The following is a 17809-nucleotide window of genomic DNA, read 5'->3' as shown; positions in this document are numbered from 1 at the left end:
GAGGAACGAAGCAAATAACCAATCTTGTTTCAGTTATTTTTATTAATGTTATGTTCTTGAAATTTTTATTTATGTTTTTACAATGGTCCAAGTTAGCAAATACATACCTGTCTTGAGTTGTGTATATAACAGTATTTTTATGTTATTGTTCCTCTGTAGTATACAAATAAAATTGAATTGAATTGTAAGCATCATGTCCCTCGATGTTTTAACCACTTCTGCGAAGCCATTTAGCTCCAACCAAATTCTAATTCATTGTAATTTGACAACAACAGTTACATATAAGTATAAGATTGCATTAAGATATAACAAACAAATTATAATTTACTCTATACAATATATCATATGTATACAGCCTTTAGTTAAAACTCAATCAAAAAACACTTCAAACTTTGGCAACATTTCAAATTTATAATTTGAAAAAGGTTACTCTATAAAACTCCAAAAATTTAAGTATTTATTGAACAATCTTCCAGCTTTGAATCTTGAGAAAATCGTAAGATAACTTTTGTAACAGGTTCTGTTAAGATGACATGATAAAATTAGAAAAACGTTGGCAAGGTGGAAGTACAAAAATGAATGACATTGTATTTTGTTGAAAGTGCAAATGACATCGACACAAAAATTAAGGTGCGTAAGTTTTCGAGAGCAAGGGGGCAGTCCCCTTGTTAATGAATACCCCGTGTACTGCACTTGAGTGTTCCGGTTAATTGAGGAAAACTTTGACTTTTTCATTTAATAAGTAGGTGAAATAAAAAGAGAGAGCCCGAAAAAACAAAATGATATTACCCTATTTACTTGCTTTTACCCTGTTCTCTTGCCATCTGCTTCGTTTTAGGCCCGTTACAATGTCCCGGATTGCTGTCTTCCGCGAAGGAAAGACGTGTTCTTCATGCTTTAGGGAAGGGACAGACAATGACATTTAGAGCTTACACGAAATGGAATGCAAAGAACTTTGGATTGGTTTTCATTTCAGTAATCATTTATCATTTATCAATATTTATTCAATTAGTCAATATTTTAAGTTGATCAGGGGCTCCGATGCAAGTTGGAAAAGGGGGGCCAAATGCAAATTAAAGACCATAGCAAAAGATTTTGCAACAAGGCTGTATTGTTTTGCAAAAAAGTGGGAGGGAGCATTCGCTCGCTTGTCGTATGGGCCCTTTTGATAGTAAGTAAGTAAGTAAAATAGGTCAGTAAGAAACAAAGTAAGTAAGTAAGTAAGATACAAAAGTAAGTAAAAAAATGAGTTGAAACCAAATGAATGCTTTAATCGATCCACCTCCAGATGGGAGTGACTTTCGTTCCTGTTTGAAAAGGCAAAGACCATACGATCCAATCCGAAACGAAGACTTATTCACAGCTAACCTAATGAAGAATTTTGTTACTTAGGCCTGAGTTGGATGGTAGAAAAAAAGTAAAAAAATAGAGATAGAATAAAGCATAGGAAAAACAACGGTACGTTCAAAATTGCATTTTAAAGCTTTGTGCAAACTATCGTGAAAATTAGACTTAGAAAATTCAACACTAAGATATAGTGAAAAAGAGGTCTCCATACCCCTTTCCTTAACGCAACTGGGACACGATAAAGCACCGTAAAACATATGTAAAAAACGTTGGCAGCGACAATGCTACCAAAAGCAATGCTTACTTTATAAAAAACCCAAATCCAAATTGTTTCTAAGCAGCTATGAAATAGTTTTCTCTAAGATAACTTATAAATAACAGGGAATGTCTTAGCTAGCTAACGAGGTTTGAATTTTTGCAAGCCAGAAAGGCATACAATTTGTACATTTTCCATCACTACTAGTTACGGCCATGCCAAGACACAATACACTGTGATTATATGCAAACAAAAGTGACGGCCATTTCAAGACATGTCCGCCTACAACTTCAACATTTTAAAAACATTGTCTCTATCCTTCTCAGTCATGTCCGAGTTAAGTTGTTTGTATTTTGTCAGTGTCTTTCGCAAAAACGCCTCAATTTTCTCGTCATTGTAAACATCATATTTTCCTGCGTAAATATCTTCTTGCAATTTCATTGCCTTGGGGTTATCATTGTGAGCCTCAAGAACTTCTCTTAGAGATTTCGCAATTGCAATAGCTGGAGAACGGCCGACCTAAAAACAACAAAAAATGATCATATAAAAACCGGTGTCAATTCCGCGGGACTTCTTAAGGCGGGTTTACACGATCGTTTTTCCTTAAATTTTTTTTCGATATTGGACCGCGATGAACGACAACGATCGTGTAAAAGGCTAAATTGCTGAAAAAAGTTTGATGCTATCTCTCGTTTTTAATCCGCTTAATTGGCGATAATGATCCATCGTTGAAGATTTTATTTTGACTCCGGGTCAAAATAAAATCTCTACCATCATTTTTTTTCAAAGGGGCCGACAAATTCTGACGTCATGTCAGCCTCGGGGAGAGAATTTCGAGACTTTTTACTAAGTATTGGGGTGAAGAAAAGATTGGATTCATGCTATGAGAACTAAAATAGTCGGGGAAGGTAGTTAAAACGGGCAGGGGACTATTTTTAGATAAAAAGAGGTTCGGGTTTTACAAGTTTTCTTTGAGAATGGCCCGTCATTAGCTACACATTAAAGGTTTTGAGCAACAGAAATAGAGAACAATCCATCCAATAGACAAAATGCACAAATAAAAAATTATCTGGACCTCGCCGTGACCATAAAAATGGTCTGCGAATATTTTCCTAATTTTTTCGGCCTAAACTTTAGGCTTATTACCCTTTAGTCTAGCGGGTAAAGGTTCCAGAAAAGAGCCAGTGTTACTCTCCCTCCATCGCCCATCAATCACGTTGTCATCCAATCATTAAATGTGTAGCTAAGGACGGGCCATGCTCAGAGAAAACTTGCGAAACCCGAACCTCTTTTTATCTAAAAATAGTCCCCTGCCAGTTTAAACTACCTTCCCTGACTATTTTAGTTCTCAGAGCATGAATCCAATCTTTTCTTCACGCAAATACTTAATAAAAAGTCTCGAATTCTCTCCCCGAGGCTGACATGACGTCAGAATTTGTCGGCCCCTTTGAAAAAAATGATGGTAGAGATTTTATTTTGACTCGGAGTCAAAATAAAATCTTCAACGATGGATCATTATTGCCAATTAAGCGGATTAAAAACGACAGATACCATCAAACTTTTTTCAGCAATTTAGCCTTTTACACGATCGTTGTCATTCATCGCGGTCCAATATCGAAACAAAATTTAAGGAAAAACGATCGTGTAAACCCGCCTTTAGGAAGTGAAGGCTTCGGAAAATTAATTTCGTTCCCCTTGTTGTGGAGTAAATTTTCAACCCCTTTCACCTGCTGCTCCATCAGGCTGTGTCATAGCCACTCAAAATTTTAAAACCAAACCCAGCTTAAAAAGCCCCTGCAAACGGCTTTTATAATATCTTAGACTTTTCGAGAGAGAAGAAGGCTGTGACAGAAAAGTACCTGTTGGGGATACGAGCTGAAACGGCCATTGTCTTTCCTTTTGTTTGTCGCTCAAAGTTTAAATCCAATCAGCGAAAAGTGTATTAATAGAGCATGCGCAGTTGCTTCCATTTTGCCGTGAAATACTGGTTTAATATCTCGCCCTCGCAGCTTCTCTCGCTTGGATGAAACTGTAGCCTGCGTGCAGACTTTACTATCCGTTGCGAAGGAGAGCCAATACGGAACTTGTAATTTGGAGGTGAGTTATGATGAATGCTCCTCAAATGGACTGGGTCCGACTACCCCAGTCTAAAAATAGCACTCAGGGCAAATTTGAGTTGGGGTCCTTCCCTTATCGTTTTCAGCGCATCAAACTGGGTAGGTGTGCGAAATTTCATACTGGTATCATGATTTGCATGATCAATGTTATAAGAGCCCCCACTAACAAGTACGCACTCTTGTCAAACATCTTTCCTTCAAAAACCAGGAAAAGTCAAATATTTATAGTTTTCACTGGCGATCACGTGGTGGACGTCATGGTAACGCAATCACGTGTGTACTCATGGCAGATCGTAATATTTTCAGCGATCCCACAGACCAGCACACACTATGAATATTACAACGAGTAGCAAAAGCAAAGTTAGATATGCATCTCAGACCTACAAACAATTAATTCTTCAATGATAATGATCCACACACGACTGAACAAAAAGAGTCGAATGACATTTTGCTCAGTAATTTCCTCACCGCGTGCGGCGGGCCTAAGAAACTTGCAGATATTTCCCTCCTTCAATTGTACACTGATATGATAGCAAATTTCTGGCGCTTCCCAAGAAAACACCATGGCTGTACATTTTTCCAAATAGCAAGAAATTTTGCCATTAATGGAAGCAATGATAAAATTTGTTATCTGATATATTATTCACAAAGAAATGCAACAAAACGTTATCTTCTTACCTTGAGTGCAAATGTGTACCTCGCTCCAAGGAAATCCGGGCTTGGGGGCCTTGCAGAATGTTCAATTATATTGCGGAAGACAACAAAGCGACCATATTTAGGGACAACAGCACCTAATAAGTAAACAGAACAGTTTGAAGCATTTGCAAGAGTTTCACGACAGCGAAACAAGTTAGAAAAAGGTTTTTTATGATGAATGGAAGATAAAAGCTTGGTGTCTGATTTGTGTCAATTAAAGACTTCGATTGAATCTTCTTACTTAAAACGGTTATAATCCTTAATTTGTAGTCAATGACGTAAATACGTAAATACAATAACTGGAAGTCTGATAGCGTTGTCATTCTTCTACCAACAAATGTACTCTCTTTTCGCTGCAATTCCTTTAAAATTAGATGAGCAATTTCACTAAACTTCCATGCATCGTTGCCAGTGCTTTATCTGCAGAAGATGTAATTTTATGAAAAGTCTCAAACAGCAAGATGAATTACTGGCAATGTTGGATAAATTGAATTTGTGGAATGAATCGACCTACCAAGCGTCTCGTACTTCTCGTTTCCTGTCTTTAATTTTTCCTTCTCTTTAACTCTTTCCACGAAGATAGTTTCACCGTACCGCTCATCGCTCCACTCTGGGCTCAAGTACATCAGAAAAGTGTATTCGTGCTGAAATTATGAGACATTTATACATAAATGGCAGTTTGGGATGAAGAAAACTAGCATTAGAATAAATTGGCAAGTTTATAGGTTATGAAATGTCCGCATACGTGTGGACGTGCGGACGGGAAGGCTAGCCCTCATATACTCCCTGACAAAAAAACCTATAAAAGAATTTAAAAAGCCTTCTGCTAATATGTTCCGTCAAATTCACCTTATAAGCTCATGAAGCTCCCAAAAGGTAAAAATCACAAGCAAAATTTAAATTGGACAAAAGTTGAACCCTAGGAATTTTACGTCTTTTTCACCTGATGCTAAATAACAAGACCTAAAATTGTTCATTTGCCCACAGCTAGCGTTTTGGTCACCTGTTGTAGAAGTTCAAACCAGAATTTGAAGGTGAAAATATGATCAAGATACTAAGAAAAAGCTAAGCGACGAACCCACAACAAGAAGCTGATAAACGCAATCGACAGAAACAAACGTAGCTTCAGCAAGCTGTCAATCAATAATTGGCCAATCAGTGAACATGATATTATTCACACGAATGTTGATTGGCTAATATAGATTTTAAGGCTGCCTTTAATCTAACCAAATAATTGCAAGAACACTGGCAGTTGATTATCTTGCTACTAAATCATCACAACTCCGTAGCTATCTTCGCATTCATTGTTGAATAGTTACCTCGTGTTGGGCACAGTCTTCATGAATACGAGTATGGTGGGTGTGCTGTATAATGTTCATGGCCACGTCATAGGGATACCATTGATTTTCACCACTTAGAAACGACACACAGTGGTGAACGTATTTCCAAACTCGACTGCTGATAATTGACAGTGGCTGCAACGACAAAAATTGCGGCATTACAGCAAAGGCTTTACTAGAAAGTTTACTGTTAGATGCTAACAAACTACTGTTCTTCTAAGGCCACGCCAATTATAGCACCAAAAAAAATTCCCTAAACAGGAGTTAAAATATACAACGGAAGACTTGATCTTATTTTTCAACTATATGTCCTCATTCTTTGCACATAAAAACAAAATAGCGTAGCAAAATGAAACAGGCTTTACAACTAATATGAACTTTTGATACAATTTTTCTTAAAAGCTATGTTTAAGTTAAGTAGATTTTAACATTTTATTTCTTTTTTTAAGCAGAACAGACAGAGACGGACTCACCGGGGGTGTGGGGGGTGTTAGGGGACTGCACCCCTCCAATATTGTTGTGTCATTTGGATAACTGTGCTTTGATTTGGTAAATAATCACAGGATGCCTAAATTTATTAATCTTTGTCAATTTTCTGATCTTATTTATCTGGTGCTAGGCACTAGGCTCTGGTGGGGGGAGGGGAGCAGGGAAAAAACAAAAGAGTCAACGCTATTGACTAAAATTTGATCACGTAAAAGCAGTTTCAAAATCATAGGATTACATCAGAAAAAGTATGTTGCCAACATATTACCCCTTCCACAAAATTTGTTCATCAAATTTAGACGAAATACAAATTGTTCCCGCTGAGAACTGAGAGGGTACCCCCTGTGGTGCAATTATGGATCTGTTTCTAAGCACCTGGAGGGAGCATCACGAAAAAAAATAATTATCTCGCAGACTTCGCCCTCCTTAATACTGCATTTAAAATCGCTCCCTGAAAACAGGCATTACAATCAGCAAAACACGAAAATAACTGTTTTGGCTTACATTTAATAGAAAGGGAGTTAAAAGCTTTAACTTGATGCTGTATTTAGCTAAACTTTTTTAGAGTAATAGATAAATCATTCAATATTATTTTAAATCACACCTTTGTACTGAACAGGGTCAATTTACAAACAAGAACTATGCTTTTCTACTTACATCTTTTTTAACAATCCAGTTGACATTGTCATTGTCCTCATCATATTTATTGTCATAGCTATCATACAAATAGGCAGTATTTGAGCTCAGAAAGTAGTCCCTGATTGTGTCAACTTCATCTTTAGATATAACATTGTCAAAAACTGCCACAATTCTTCCAGTGGAGTCTGTGAAGTTACCTGTCAGGTGCTTTGACAAGTCAATTTTATAAATGTCTTCGTGGCTTGCATTTAGATATGGGAATGGCTGACTCCTCATCTCCATTTGTTTGCTTTCAAAGACCTGGTAGAGATTAAACCATCCTCACTATTTGGGTATCAACCTAATTTGATAAAAAAGTGGCATTTGATAGCATTTAATGTTAGAGGTTTTACCAAGGGTGGGTGGGTTGTTCAAGATGCCAGCAGTAAATGGAACTGGTGGTAAAAGTGTTGGTAACAGGGATGACAGCATGGTATTTTAGTTGGGGTTGGTTAATCAGGTCCACTGACCTGATATCAGGAGTCAGTGACAATGCTCTTCTGGTGTTGATGGTGATGCCAAGAGTACAGGTGCTGAGAGATGTTTCCTGATATGTTAATAGTAAATCCCAAAGCAAGAATAGTAGTAGTAATATAAATCTTTACCATACATAAGCACATACCTTTAGTTGTGGCTCAGAATTTCAGGTGTAAAATATTGTTTGGAAAAAAGGGTGAATTTTGTTTGCAAAGTGGTCATGATGAATTTTGATAACTGACAACTGAATGCATCAAATGTTGATTGAGAATTTTGACTTTTCAAAGCCCTTTTTGATTTGTCATCTTTTAAATCAATAAGATATGCTGCATTTTGATGTTGATCAAAATTCTGTTCTGCACTGAACAACTGCCAAAGATAGATGGGCCTCCCTTTAAAAAAACCCCAGAAGGGCTCAAGTCTTCAAGCCCCCATGTAGTTAGTGCCTATGGTATGATGCCATCATTAAGGTTTTCTGTTGACAACAAAATCAGGAGTTGGACAAATATCGTTTCAATTTTTGCTGATATGGCATATTCATTGCATTTGATTTGTAATAAAATAGGGAAAAAATAAAGAACTAACTTTAAATTTCTCCATGCTTTTTGTGAATTTTGTTTCATTTCTTGTCGTCTTTATCAACAAACTGTACTCTGCTTGCTCAACATTCATTGAAGGAGGTTTGAAAACAAAATCTGTGTTGTCATTCCAAAGCACAACTCTTCCATACTTTGGGAAAATGGAGGCAATGACCTCTTCTTTCTTGTTGTAGATCATCAACTCACTATAATCGTTCTTCTTTTGAGCTTTGCTCAAGAATATCCTGATGAAAATATCTCCTTCTCCTTTACCTACAATAAAGTCCAAAACACAAATTACATTCTTAATTCTTCTGAAACTTTGCACTTTGATATACAAATTCAGTTGCAAATTTGAATTATCTGCTTGCAGTAGAGTAACCAGTAGAGGGAAATACCTGGATGTTTTACCATTAGGGGTGCATCCATCCCTTTTGCCACCCCCTATTGCCCCCCTTACGCAGCTTGGCAGCTTTTAGAAGGAAGCATACATCTTAAACATGGAGGATCTTGCTACTAAATGGTGAGAAATCAGCATCATCAACATAATTCATAAAGTTTACAACACTTTTGGGTCAAAACAAAAAAGCAAATACTATGGATCATTATTTTGAATCAAAATTTGCAAATCAAGAAAACAATTTATCTTCGAATCTGTTTACACCTTAATGTTTATAAAATTTCAACAAGACTATACACAATTTGTGATAAGGTTCAGAACTGGTGCTCTTATTTCATGAACCCCAGAAGATTTGGAGATCCCTTTTGATCTCGTCTGTTATCGTTTCATTAACTAAGAATTTAGTGGGAAATCGAACAGTTCTTTAAAATTATCCTAAACAAAGTCTGGTGAACAGAAATTATTGATCGTTCTTGAGCAAGATAAAGAACACACTGATAATGTGTTTCGGTACCTTGATAAACTGCAGGGCTGAATCCACGTAATAACATAGTGGCTTTCACATCATATGGGAAAAACTCTTCTGTATTTAACATCCCAGTTCCTTTTAATCTCTCTTTAAGGCTCTTCCATATTAGCGAGTTGGAAAAACGTTCTGGAGAAATGGGGGCGTTCCAATGCAAATCACCGTCGTTTTCTTCTTGATCCCTTTTCATTCGGTAAGGATCTGGATATGTGAAATACCAAGTTGCATACTTTTTTACCAAATTTGCTGAAACAGCCAGTAATCGCTTGCCAAACACAGCATCATAAACATGAACAGAAGAGTTACCATCCTCGAAGGTTTTGCTAAGTTCCAGAGGCTGGCGCTTCCCTTTGCTGCTTTCTTCTGCAGTATTGCAAATTAAAAACAACGAAAACAGGCCTAGGGCAACTTTTAAATCTAGTGCCATTACTTGCCAACAGAATTGAAGATTATTTAAATTATTCAAGTTCACCTTCTCGTTGAAGTGAACAGCACATAGAGGCAAATGCGGTTGCGGAGCAGAGGAAGTTTTACACTGAAGTTTTAAAGAAATAGGAAGACCTTCCGCATAAATTGAGAGTGAGGCTTATCAATAATGGTACATATAGGTAAGATGCATAGAGTTAGGAATATAAAACACTAACTCTAATGGTAAGATAGGTAGCAAAGTGTGCCATAGTAACCGTAAACAATAAGTAAATTTCAAGTTTTTCAAGTGTTTTTCTAAACATGTGTGAACCGGCGGCCTTTCGGTATATAAACAGCGCCAAATTTTGAATCATCGATGAGAAAAAAAAATAAAAAAAAAATGGGAGGGTCACCAATAACGAAAGCAAATTCAACTAAGTGTAACTTCAAATAATCCTTTCTTCACTTTTCAAAATTCTGTCACAGATATAACTACATATTAACATAATTCTAGCAGTTTTTAAGTAGATTCTTGTCTGATGAAAGTCTCTTTAGAACTGGAGGTGAATTGTTTTTGGTAAAATGACAGGGGTAAGGGGTGCCGTCCTTAAAAATTAAAAGGGGACTATGCAGTAGGCAGCTTGCAGATAGAAGCCACCCCCCATAACACATGATACGCCGTTTGCTTCATAGAGGTTTTTATGGTTTACATACGGTTACCTGGCCCAGCTCTGTTCCTACATCAAATCATTTACTGACTCAAAAAGAAAGATAGGAAATCGTTCAATAACGGGAAATCTACATATAGCATAATGAAGATTTGCATGCACGGAATTCTTTTATCGGAGCTTCAGCTTTTACAAGGCTTTAAGCAGTGGGCATCAATGGGACGTGAACTTCTCACCGATCTTCAACACAAAGAGCCTGAGCGCAAAAGAGATGTTACCAGTTACTATTGTACAGCGATGTAATTTCATGAGAAAAAAGGGCAAAATTTTCTTTATATGGAATTTAACATTTTTTCCGTCAGTCACACAAGCCTCAATGCCGACATGTGAAGATCTGAACATTAATTATCAATGGCGAGTTCATATTTTTTAACTACATAGGTATGTGGGGGGAAAAGTATTGCACAGGCTGAAACAGCAATGGCGGAACCGCAGCAAAAATTTTAGCGAACCAAAAGTCAAATGGCCAGCCATAGCAGGTTTCATAAAAGCTATAAAATGACTTCTAGTTAGAATATATTGGAATATCAAAAGCACCGAAATTGAATCATAATTATTGAAATACCTGTGAAAAATTTGCAATATAAAATTTCATCTTTGCACCAATATGCCATATCTTATTACAATGAACTCAGGGATATTTACCTACATCCAGGGACGTAAATTGGCAGATATTTTGGGGGAGGAGGGGGGTGAAGGGTTCAAAATTTCCGACTGACAAAGGTCAATTATAATTTTGTATGAGGGCCTGATCTTTAATAGTTTTTTGCCAACAAAACTTTATACATTATCTCGCGAATAATTATTCAGCTGTATGATAAAGTTATTGTATGATAAGTATTATTCAGCTCTATTAGCCCCTATGAATGAATCTTTGGCAGAAAGTTCATTTTCCCTTCGAAGTAGAATGAATTCATATCCAAGAAAAATGATAATTGAGAAAAGATATAACAGCTAACGTTTCATTTTATCAAAAAGATTTTGCCTCATGAAACTTAAGAAGACAACAGTTTTTTCATAAAGTCTAGAAAAGACTTTATTTGTTACGTTCCTAATATAATACTTTTTCAGTTCTATATTTTACTTTTTTATATTTAAGCTAGATAACCTTGATTTTACTTTCCTTATTCAAGAAAATTTGTGAATCCTAGTGTGTAGCTCTCAGAATAAAGGGTGTGGTTAGAGTGCCATAAAATCCCCAGTTTCCTTTCTTTCCAAATGCTTCCTACGTTCCTGGTTGTCGTGGTAACGATCGTGATTATCGTCTCGCTGAAAACAAACCAGTTTTGTTTCGATTTTCGACAGCGAAAAAAGAATTTTAAACCTTGCGTAACGTAACGTACCTATTGATTGAGAAGTCGGCCAGTTGATAATCTTTCTGGAACTTGTCTTTTCGCTGAAGCTTGTTCCATCGCTCCTTTGACAGGCCCAGTTTAAAAATAACTGTCGGACCATTTCTTTTCTTTTTCTGTAAACAAATTGCGCTTGCTGGGCGAATTCTGCTTTTGTCCTGTCTCGTGACCAGCAACGCTCTGAACATTGACTGGCTTGTAGTTGCTGGAATTTCCATTGACAATGTGAACAGCCACTACTCCCAAGCAGGGAAACAGTTTCACCATAACTTTATCATTGACCCAGAGCTTTGACAATTCTTTTCGGATACCACCACATGATAAATCGATTATTTAATGATGATCATCGGACCGTGAAGCTACTGGGTTATCAAAAATTCAATCGCGATAGTTGCTCTCTCTTCCTTTTCGCAACATGTATGGGAAAAACATGTTGATGGATTTTTCGACAGCAGTTGGCCCCCACTTCATATGACAAAAGTCTTGTTGCGATTTTCAGGGGTTGAAATTTTGCGTTCATAGCGGTTACGATACTTTTTAGACCCACGAAGGCCGATTTCCAGTTGACATTTTTTGTATGCGTGGGCGTAGCGCCCAAATCTGAGCATGCGTAGTTAAAATCGAGACCACTTGACATGCTTTTTCATAGTAGATTCGGAATTATTTACCGCTGGTGGTCTGCATGAATTAAGAATTCTCTCAGTCATCGAGACACCTCAAAAATAAATTCACATGCCCTCATCTTGAGTTCCTTTAGTTGTGCACTACTGAAGTTGAATTTCTTTGATGTTGCAAAAACAGATGTAAAATTCGCAGTTGTTGCCTTTTCACCATCAAGTGCTCTGGCTTTTCTTGTTATTAGCTCAGCATCATCAGCCTTATTTGTGCGTGATCTCAGAAGAGAGAGAAAGATTTCAACATGGTACTCATGAAAAGCATCCAGATTAGATGTGATGGCACCAAAGAAAGGGTGAAAATCTGCTTTCCCAAATAAGGCATTACTCAGTCATACTAAAGGAGCTTTAACGTAAAGTCTTTTAAACAATATAACATCAACCAGCACTTAGCGTTGCATCAATATACTCCTCTGTGTGTCCAGTTTTGAAGATGACAGAATAAATAGAAAAACAAGTGGCAGATAGTTATCAAGAATGTTTAGAAGATTCAAGTATTGTGTATCTTTAGAATTAGAAAATGCAATGATGACATGATTTCTGATTTTTGTCCAACCACCAAAGAGCAATTCTTCGACCATAGCGATCCTGCAAGGTTTGGGTTTTCTGGCAAGCACTTTCCGTTGACCAAAGATAAAAGATTATGTAATATTCAATATTCAGGCAACATAGACACCCTCTCGCATTAAGCTGGATATGGAAAGGGCCTATCACGGGAATGATATTTTTCTGAAAGAATGGAACATCTGGAAGAAGATCATTTTGTGCTTCTAATCGATGCCTTTCAATTTGATTATTGAAGAATGAAAACTTGGCCCAATGTGGCATCGCAGTGGCAAATGACGAGAAAATATGTGGCATCTTGTCTACTGATGCTTATACCATCTTTGTCAATATGGCTTTCTTTATTCAAAGCAATAAAAGGAATTATTTGAAACTTCTTGAGCAGTATTGTTGAAATTTTTGTAGCTGAAGATGTTTTCTGGTCTTTTGGTCGCTGCTTGGTGTGAATTTTGATGATAAGAATCGAAGACATTTTCTGTAATGGCATCATCAATGAAGGACTGTACCCTATCTTCATATCTGTGAATGGAGTATTTCTGGCATCACCAATGAAGGTCTGCAGTTTTTCTCAAGTGTCTACGTTGTGTTGATTTTGAAACAGCGATTCCAGTGATATTCAAAGCTGACAAACCAGACTCGCTAAAACCCTTGCTAACTATGTTTTGTGCAACGATCTCCTGACACCAGTTGGCTTTTTGAGATTGACCAACAGAGTCTTTTCTTAATTGGAGGTTTCTCGATGATGACTTTACTTGAAAAGACATTGCAGTCACTATTGTGTCAAAGAGTTTAGAAGCACCTGCAGAAGTACACAACTCTCTAATAGTATCTGGATGAAATGGAGATCATTCCTACCATATAAGGTCCATAGTTTTTCTCTGCATAGTGCTACCCCTTTTTGCAAATCAGCATTTTTTGAGATGAACTCTTGAATATTTGGTAGCAGGGATTTTAGTAGGTAGATAAACTTATCTGTGACTTCAACTGTGCCAAAGCCCTCAAGAAACTGAACCTCAGGGCTAGAGGAAGGGACACACTTTGAGAGGGGTTTTGGAACAAAGGCAAAAGCTTTCCCGTTGATCTCAACCTCTTCGATTGACTGTCTCTCATTTTCATAAATATCCTGCCTAAGATGAATCTGCACTGCTTTCTTTGGTTGAAGACTGGCTTGAGCCAAAGTCATCTAGGGCTTCCTGCAACTGTAGAGAAAATATAATTAGATTTTGTTTAAGTTTTTCAAAGTTAATGTTGAGCCATTCTATTGACCTACATGTCTTTTAGAATTTCACTTTAGTCTTAATTATTATCATTATTATCATTATCATTATTATTATTCATTTGTTTACTATCCCTTTTTGGAAGATATCAATATGAAGCTTTTTCTCTCAGTTTTGGTAATGCATAACGTAAGTTACACTTAGTTGCATATAATATAATATGAATATAGAAATAGTCATTCTGAAAAAGTAGCAATCGCTCAGCAAATACCCAGAAAGAAGGGTTATTAAAAAAGGATAACTTCAGCTACCACTCACTGTATTTCCTCTAAAACTGTATTTTGATTACTTTCTCAAATATAACAGTAGCAAATCTACCGACGGAAATATAGATACAGAAAATTCACCAATCCAAAGATGGCTGAATACCGATCAAAAAAGGGTTTGTGGACCAAATAAAGATTTACTAATAAACTCATTAATATCCACTTTTTTCGAAAATGGCCTGATTGTCACCAAATACTTTTAGTAAATGCTTAAAAGTTTTGTAAGATAAAAGCGAGTTAACGACAAATTTTGTAACTATATTACCTTTTCATAACCTGGTAGACTTTGGTGGCTGGCAGGTAACTTTGATGTAAACACTTGTTTGTTCCAACATTTGTGAAGGCAGTCAGTGCAAAAGTGATCCCTGCATCGCTTTTGTAAACGCAACTGTGTAACGCAAAATTGGATATCACAATAGCTGTTTCGACAAAATTAAACTTCCTTTTGAAAAGATGGATGCGTTCAACTTTCGTCAAACTTTTTTTAATTGCAATCTTTAATCCTCTTTCGAACTTCGAACCTATTGTCTTTAATAACGTGCACGTGCACTGCACTTCAGGGGCTTCACTCTACCAGCCAGGTTATTTTTGATCACGCTGCTTTCTGAAATTCTTATAAATGGCTGCAACGAGTCAAAGAATTAAGAAAGACGAAGAGTTTATAAATTTGTGGAGAGAGGAAAGCTGTCTTTGAGACACAAGATCTGTATCGCAATAGAGATGCAAGACAAGCAAAATTAACGAGCTTGAAATTAACTAATTAGTGTTGATTGATAAAATTCAACGAGTTGCAAATACTCATCAAGATTTTCGCAAAACATTCTCAAGAACCTTTGATATTCGTCGCCTTCTTCCAGACTAAATTTTTGAAAAAGTGTGTTAACAACTCCTAGCACATTTTTCGGGTCAACCAGGGCTTAACCCAGACGGACCTTTACTACCTATTAAATTTTTGCGCATATATTTTCGCTTCTTATAAACAATTGCAATAATAGCTGAAGCAGCAGCATTTTCCTCATCGGAGTCCATGATGAAATGAGGGGACGCTTTAAAAACTGATCCAATTAATTGGATGAGTGTAAACAGAGACATTCATTAAACGAGCCGTTATTTAATCGAATCAATTTAAATAAATAGTGTATTTCTGCCTTAAATCGACATGGGTGTATTTAGGAGATGATAAACATTAAATTTATGTAATTATGGCATACATTTATAATCTATAATTTTTTGTGATTCTTTGTAACTCATTCAATTTAGCACTTTCTTAGCCGATTATGGCTTTGAAATGCGCAAAAAGATAAAGAAATAGTGCTTCAAGAATAAATTTGCAATAAGATGTAAGAAATAATACCCTAATTTTATTTTCTGAGGATCCTTATAAGCAGACAACTTTGAAGTCTGCAAATGATGTTATTTTTGAGGAGACTCCCACTGCGCCAATTCCGTTCGCAGACAAGCAAGATTTGACGCCTATGCTGTGCCACTCCAGATAAAGAAAAAAAGCTAGACACAATACAGTATTTTCAATGTTATGAATGCAGCGAGAATGCGTAAGAATACATTGATATATTAATTATATACAATTTTAATATTAAAAGAGTAGTTAAGCACTGACGCCCTGAAATATCTATTTTCAGAATCCATAAATTTTGACCATTTAATCGGCAAGAAAACCATAATACAAAATATGTTCAAAATTTTACAAAGAGGAAGAGACGTGGCCAGCTAAATCTGTCAAGTATTTAAAGTTACCAAATAGCTGCGATTTGATTGAGAAGGGGCGTTCCTTTACATGTAATGTATGTTTTTTAAAACATTGTATCAAATTCCAGTTCAAAGTTTAAATTTCAAACTGTATTTGATTATATTTGTAAAAATTTCTGCATGTGACTTCATCTCTTAAGCAGCCATTCTATCTATTTTAAATGGTGATTTGGTATTGTAGCCAACTAGCAACTAGGGAGATGCCAGGGAGGGAGTTGTAAAATCCGGAGGAAAAGATCCTCCCTTGTCAAACGATAGATCAATGTGTCGATAGTGTTAAGGATAATAGATACGGATTCATGAATTAAGAGACTTAGAGACATCCATAAACTAAGGCTTCCCTGTCTATTGCCCTACCCCCAAAGATATTTCTGGATTCAGCTTTGCAAGTCTCGTTTCGAGGATTCTGTTTCATCTATTCGAGGCAGCGTTTCAGTTAATGGCTTATTGGCGTTTTCTATTTCGTTTAATACGTCATCGACGCGCGACTTATGCCGCGAAATGTTTCCGTTCTTCGGTTTTGCAGGGGTAATGTTTTTACTTAAACTGTCATTAACGGACCATTCTTCTTGTTTCTCCATTTCATCTTGTCTCCCTGTTTCATCTTGCTTTTCCATTTCAGAAGAGGTTGAATAGCGCAGAAAATATTTTCCGCTGCGCAGTGCATGTATTTCTTCATTTGAAACGTCATCGGTACCAGGCATCGTTTCGCTACTCATATACGATTCTTTATTACTTCGTCGAGCCCGTGGAGAGTTCGGTGGTGGCTGCTGCTGCTGTCGGGTTAAACTGGGTAAAGATCCAGTTGGTATCAAGGTAGGCGAGAATTCACGCGTCGTACTATGTGACGACTGACTCTTCTGTGGTCTCGACAGAGCCTCGTGTGTATGAGCCTCGTGAGCGTGCTTTTGAAGCGACATCAAAGCATCTGGTTTACTTTTCTTCTTCTCGGTTTCCCTCAGATCTTCTAGTTGCTTTTGTCTATAATACTTTGCAGCCAAAATTGGAAACGGCCTGGCAGAAAGTGGTTTTCTTTTCTCTAAAATTACAGTATTCCCAGCTACTTTTGCAGATCGTAGCAAATGAAATGGATATATCTTATTAACGGTTGAGCCACTGCTAGAATCCAAAGCATTAACCTTTGTCCTTGCTGTTGTCAAAGGCATTCGCATAGGGCCAAACCTCAGTTTCTTCGTTCCAAAACTATTCACTTCTTCGGAAAGATTTCTCCTCATTTGTGTTCCACCTAGACTGGAACTAGCCATCGTTTGATTGTCTCGCACTATATCGATCTTCGTGACGTGCAACTTCGTGTTTATCTGCACCATCTTCTTATCGTGCTTGTTGTCTAGATTATTCAACAGCGTGGCTAGCTTCTTTTCTTCCCGCTTATTCGCAGCGGTGACCTCGCTCCTTCTCGCGGCCTGTCGTTGTTTGAGTTCCTGCAGTTTCTGGTCAACATGGCCTCCAATATATGGCATGATATAGCTTCACCTGAAAACGCATCTAACTTCATCGAAAGGCAAGTCCTTGTTCATTTATTGCCGCGATATATGTTGTGATATTGGACAAACATTCATCTCATACATCACAATAGCTGTTTGCACGTTGTGTTTGCTTTGCGCCTTCTGACGTTCAGCGTTGTTGCCCGAAGCTTTCCAAGGCTTTATTTAACTAGATTCCAAGAGGATGCAGCGAGTCACAGCGCGCTGAAACGGCCTACGCAAAAAATCTACGTTGACTGACTCGGCACGGAGAAACAGGAGAACAGGCCCGTCGGGACCGGGGGGTGGGGGGGGGACTGGAGGCCCCCAATAATTGTCAAACTGTTGTATGTTTCCTTTATAACAGTGTAATGAATGAGAAGGAAAA

At 37.2% G+C, this 17809-nt stretch overlaps 1 protein-coding gene across 1 annotated transcript; it reads right to left on the bottom strand.

Annotated features, from left to right (window-relative positions):
* Positions 1–391: 391 nt before the first annotated feature.
* Positions 392–9989, bottom strand: LOC135688614 (uncharacterized). The gene is made up of 7 exons (XM_065205552.2): positions 8890–9989; positions 7983–8248; positions 6900–7181; positions 5736–5891; positions 4931–5060; positions 4399–4511; positions 392–2122 (listed from the first exon to the last, which is right to left on the bottom strand). The coding sequence occupies exons 1-7, from the start codon at positions 9326–9328 to the stop codon at positions 1886–1888; spliced, it is 1623 nt and encodes a 540-aa protein (XP_065061624.2). The 5' UTR covers positions 9329–9989; the 3' UTR covers positions 392–1885.
* Positions 9990–17809: the final 7820 nt, after the last annotated feature.

This window comes from Rhopilema esculentum, chromosome 19 (genome assembly GCF_057945365.1).
Source record: "Rhopilema esculentum isolate cy_ngs chromosome 19, ASM5794536v1, whole genome shotgun sequence".
In the NCBI taxonomy this organism is placed as follows: domain Eukaryota; kingdom Metazoa; phylum Cnidaria; class Scyphozoa; order Rhizostomeae; family Rhizostomatidae; genus Rhopilema; species Rhopilema esculentum.
Note: the sequence above shows the minus strand (reverse complement) of the source record. Positions and strands in the feature narration are given on the sequence as shown.

What these genes read in the sequence shown, in the direction of transcription:
- LOC135688614 (XM_065205552.2), bottom strand. Translation starts at nt 9,328, where the DNA reads ATGGCACTAGATTTAAAAGTTGCCCTAGGCCTGTTTTCGTTGTTTTTA. An exon ending in AAAGCATGGAGAAATTTAAA is followed by an intron (nt 7,182 to 7,982) that starts GTTAGTTCTTTA and finishes AATCTCTACCAG; the next exon opens with GTCTTTGAAAGCAAACAAAT. An exon ending in CGAGAAGTACGAGACGCTTG is followed by an intron (nt 4,512 to 4,930) that starts GTAGGTCGATTC and finishes TTTACTTATTAG; the next exon opens with GTGCTGTTGTCCCTAAATAT.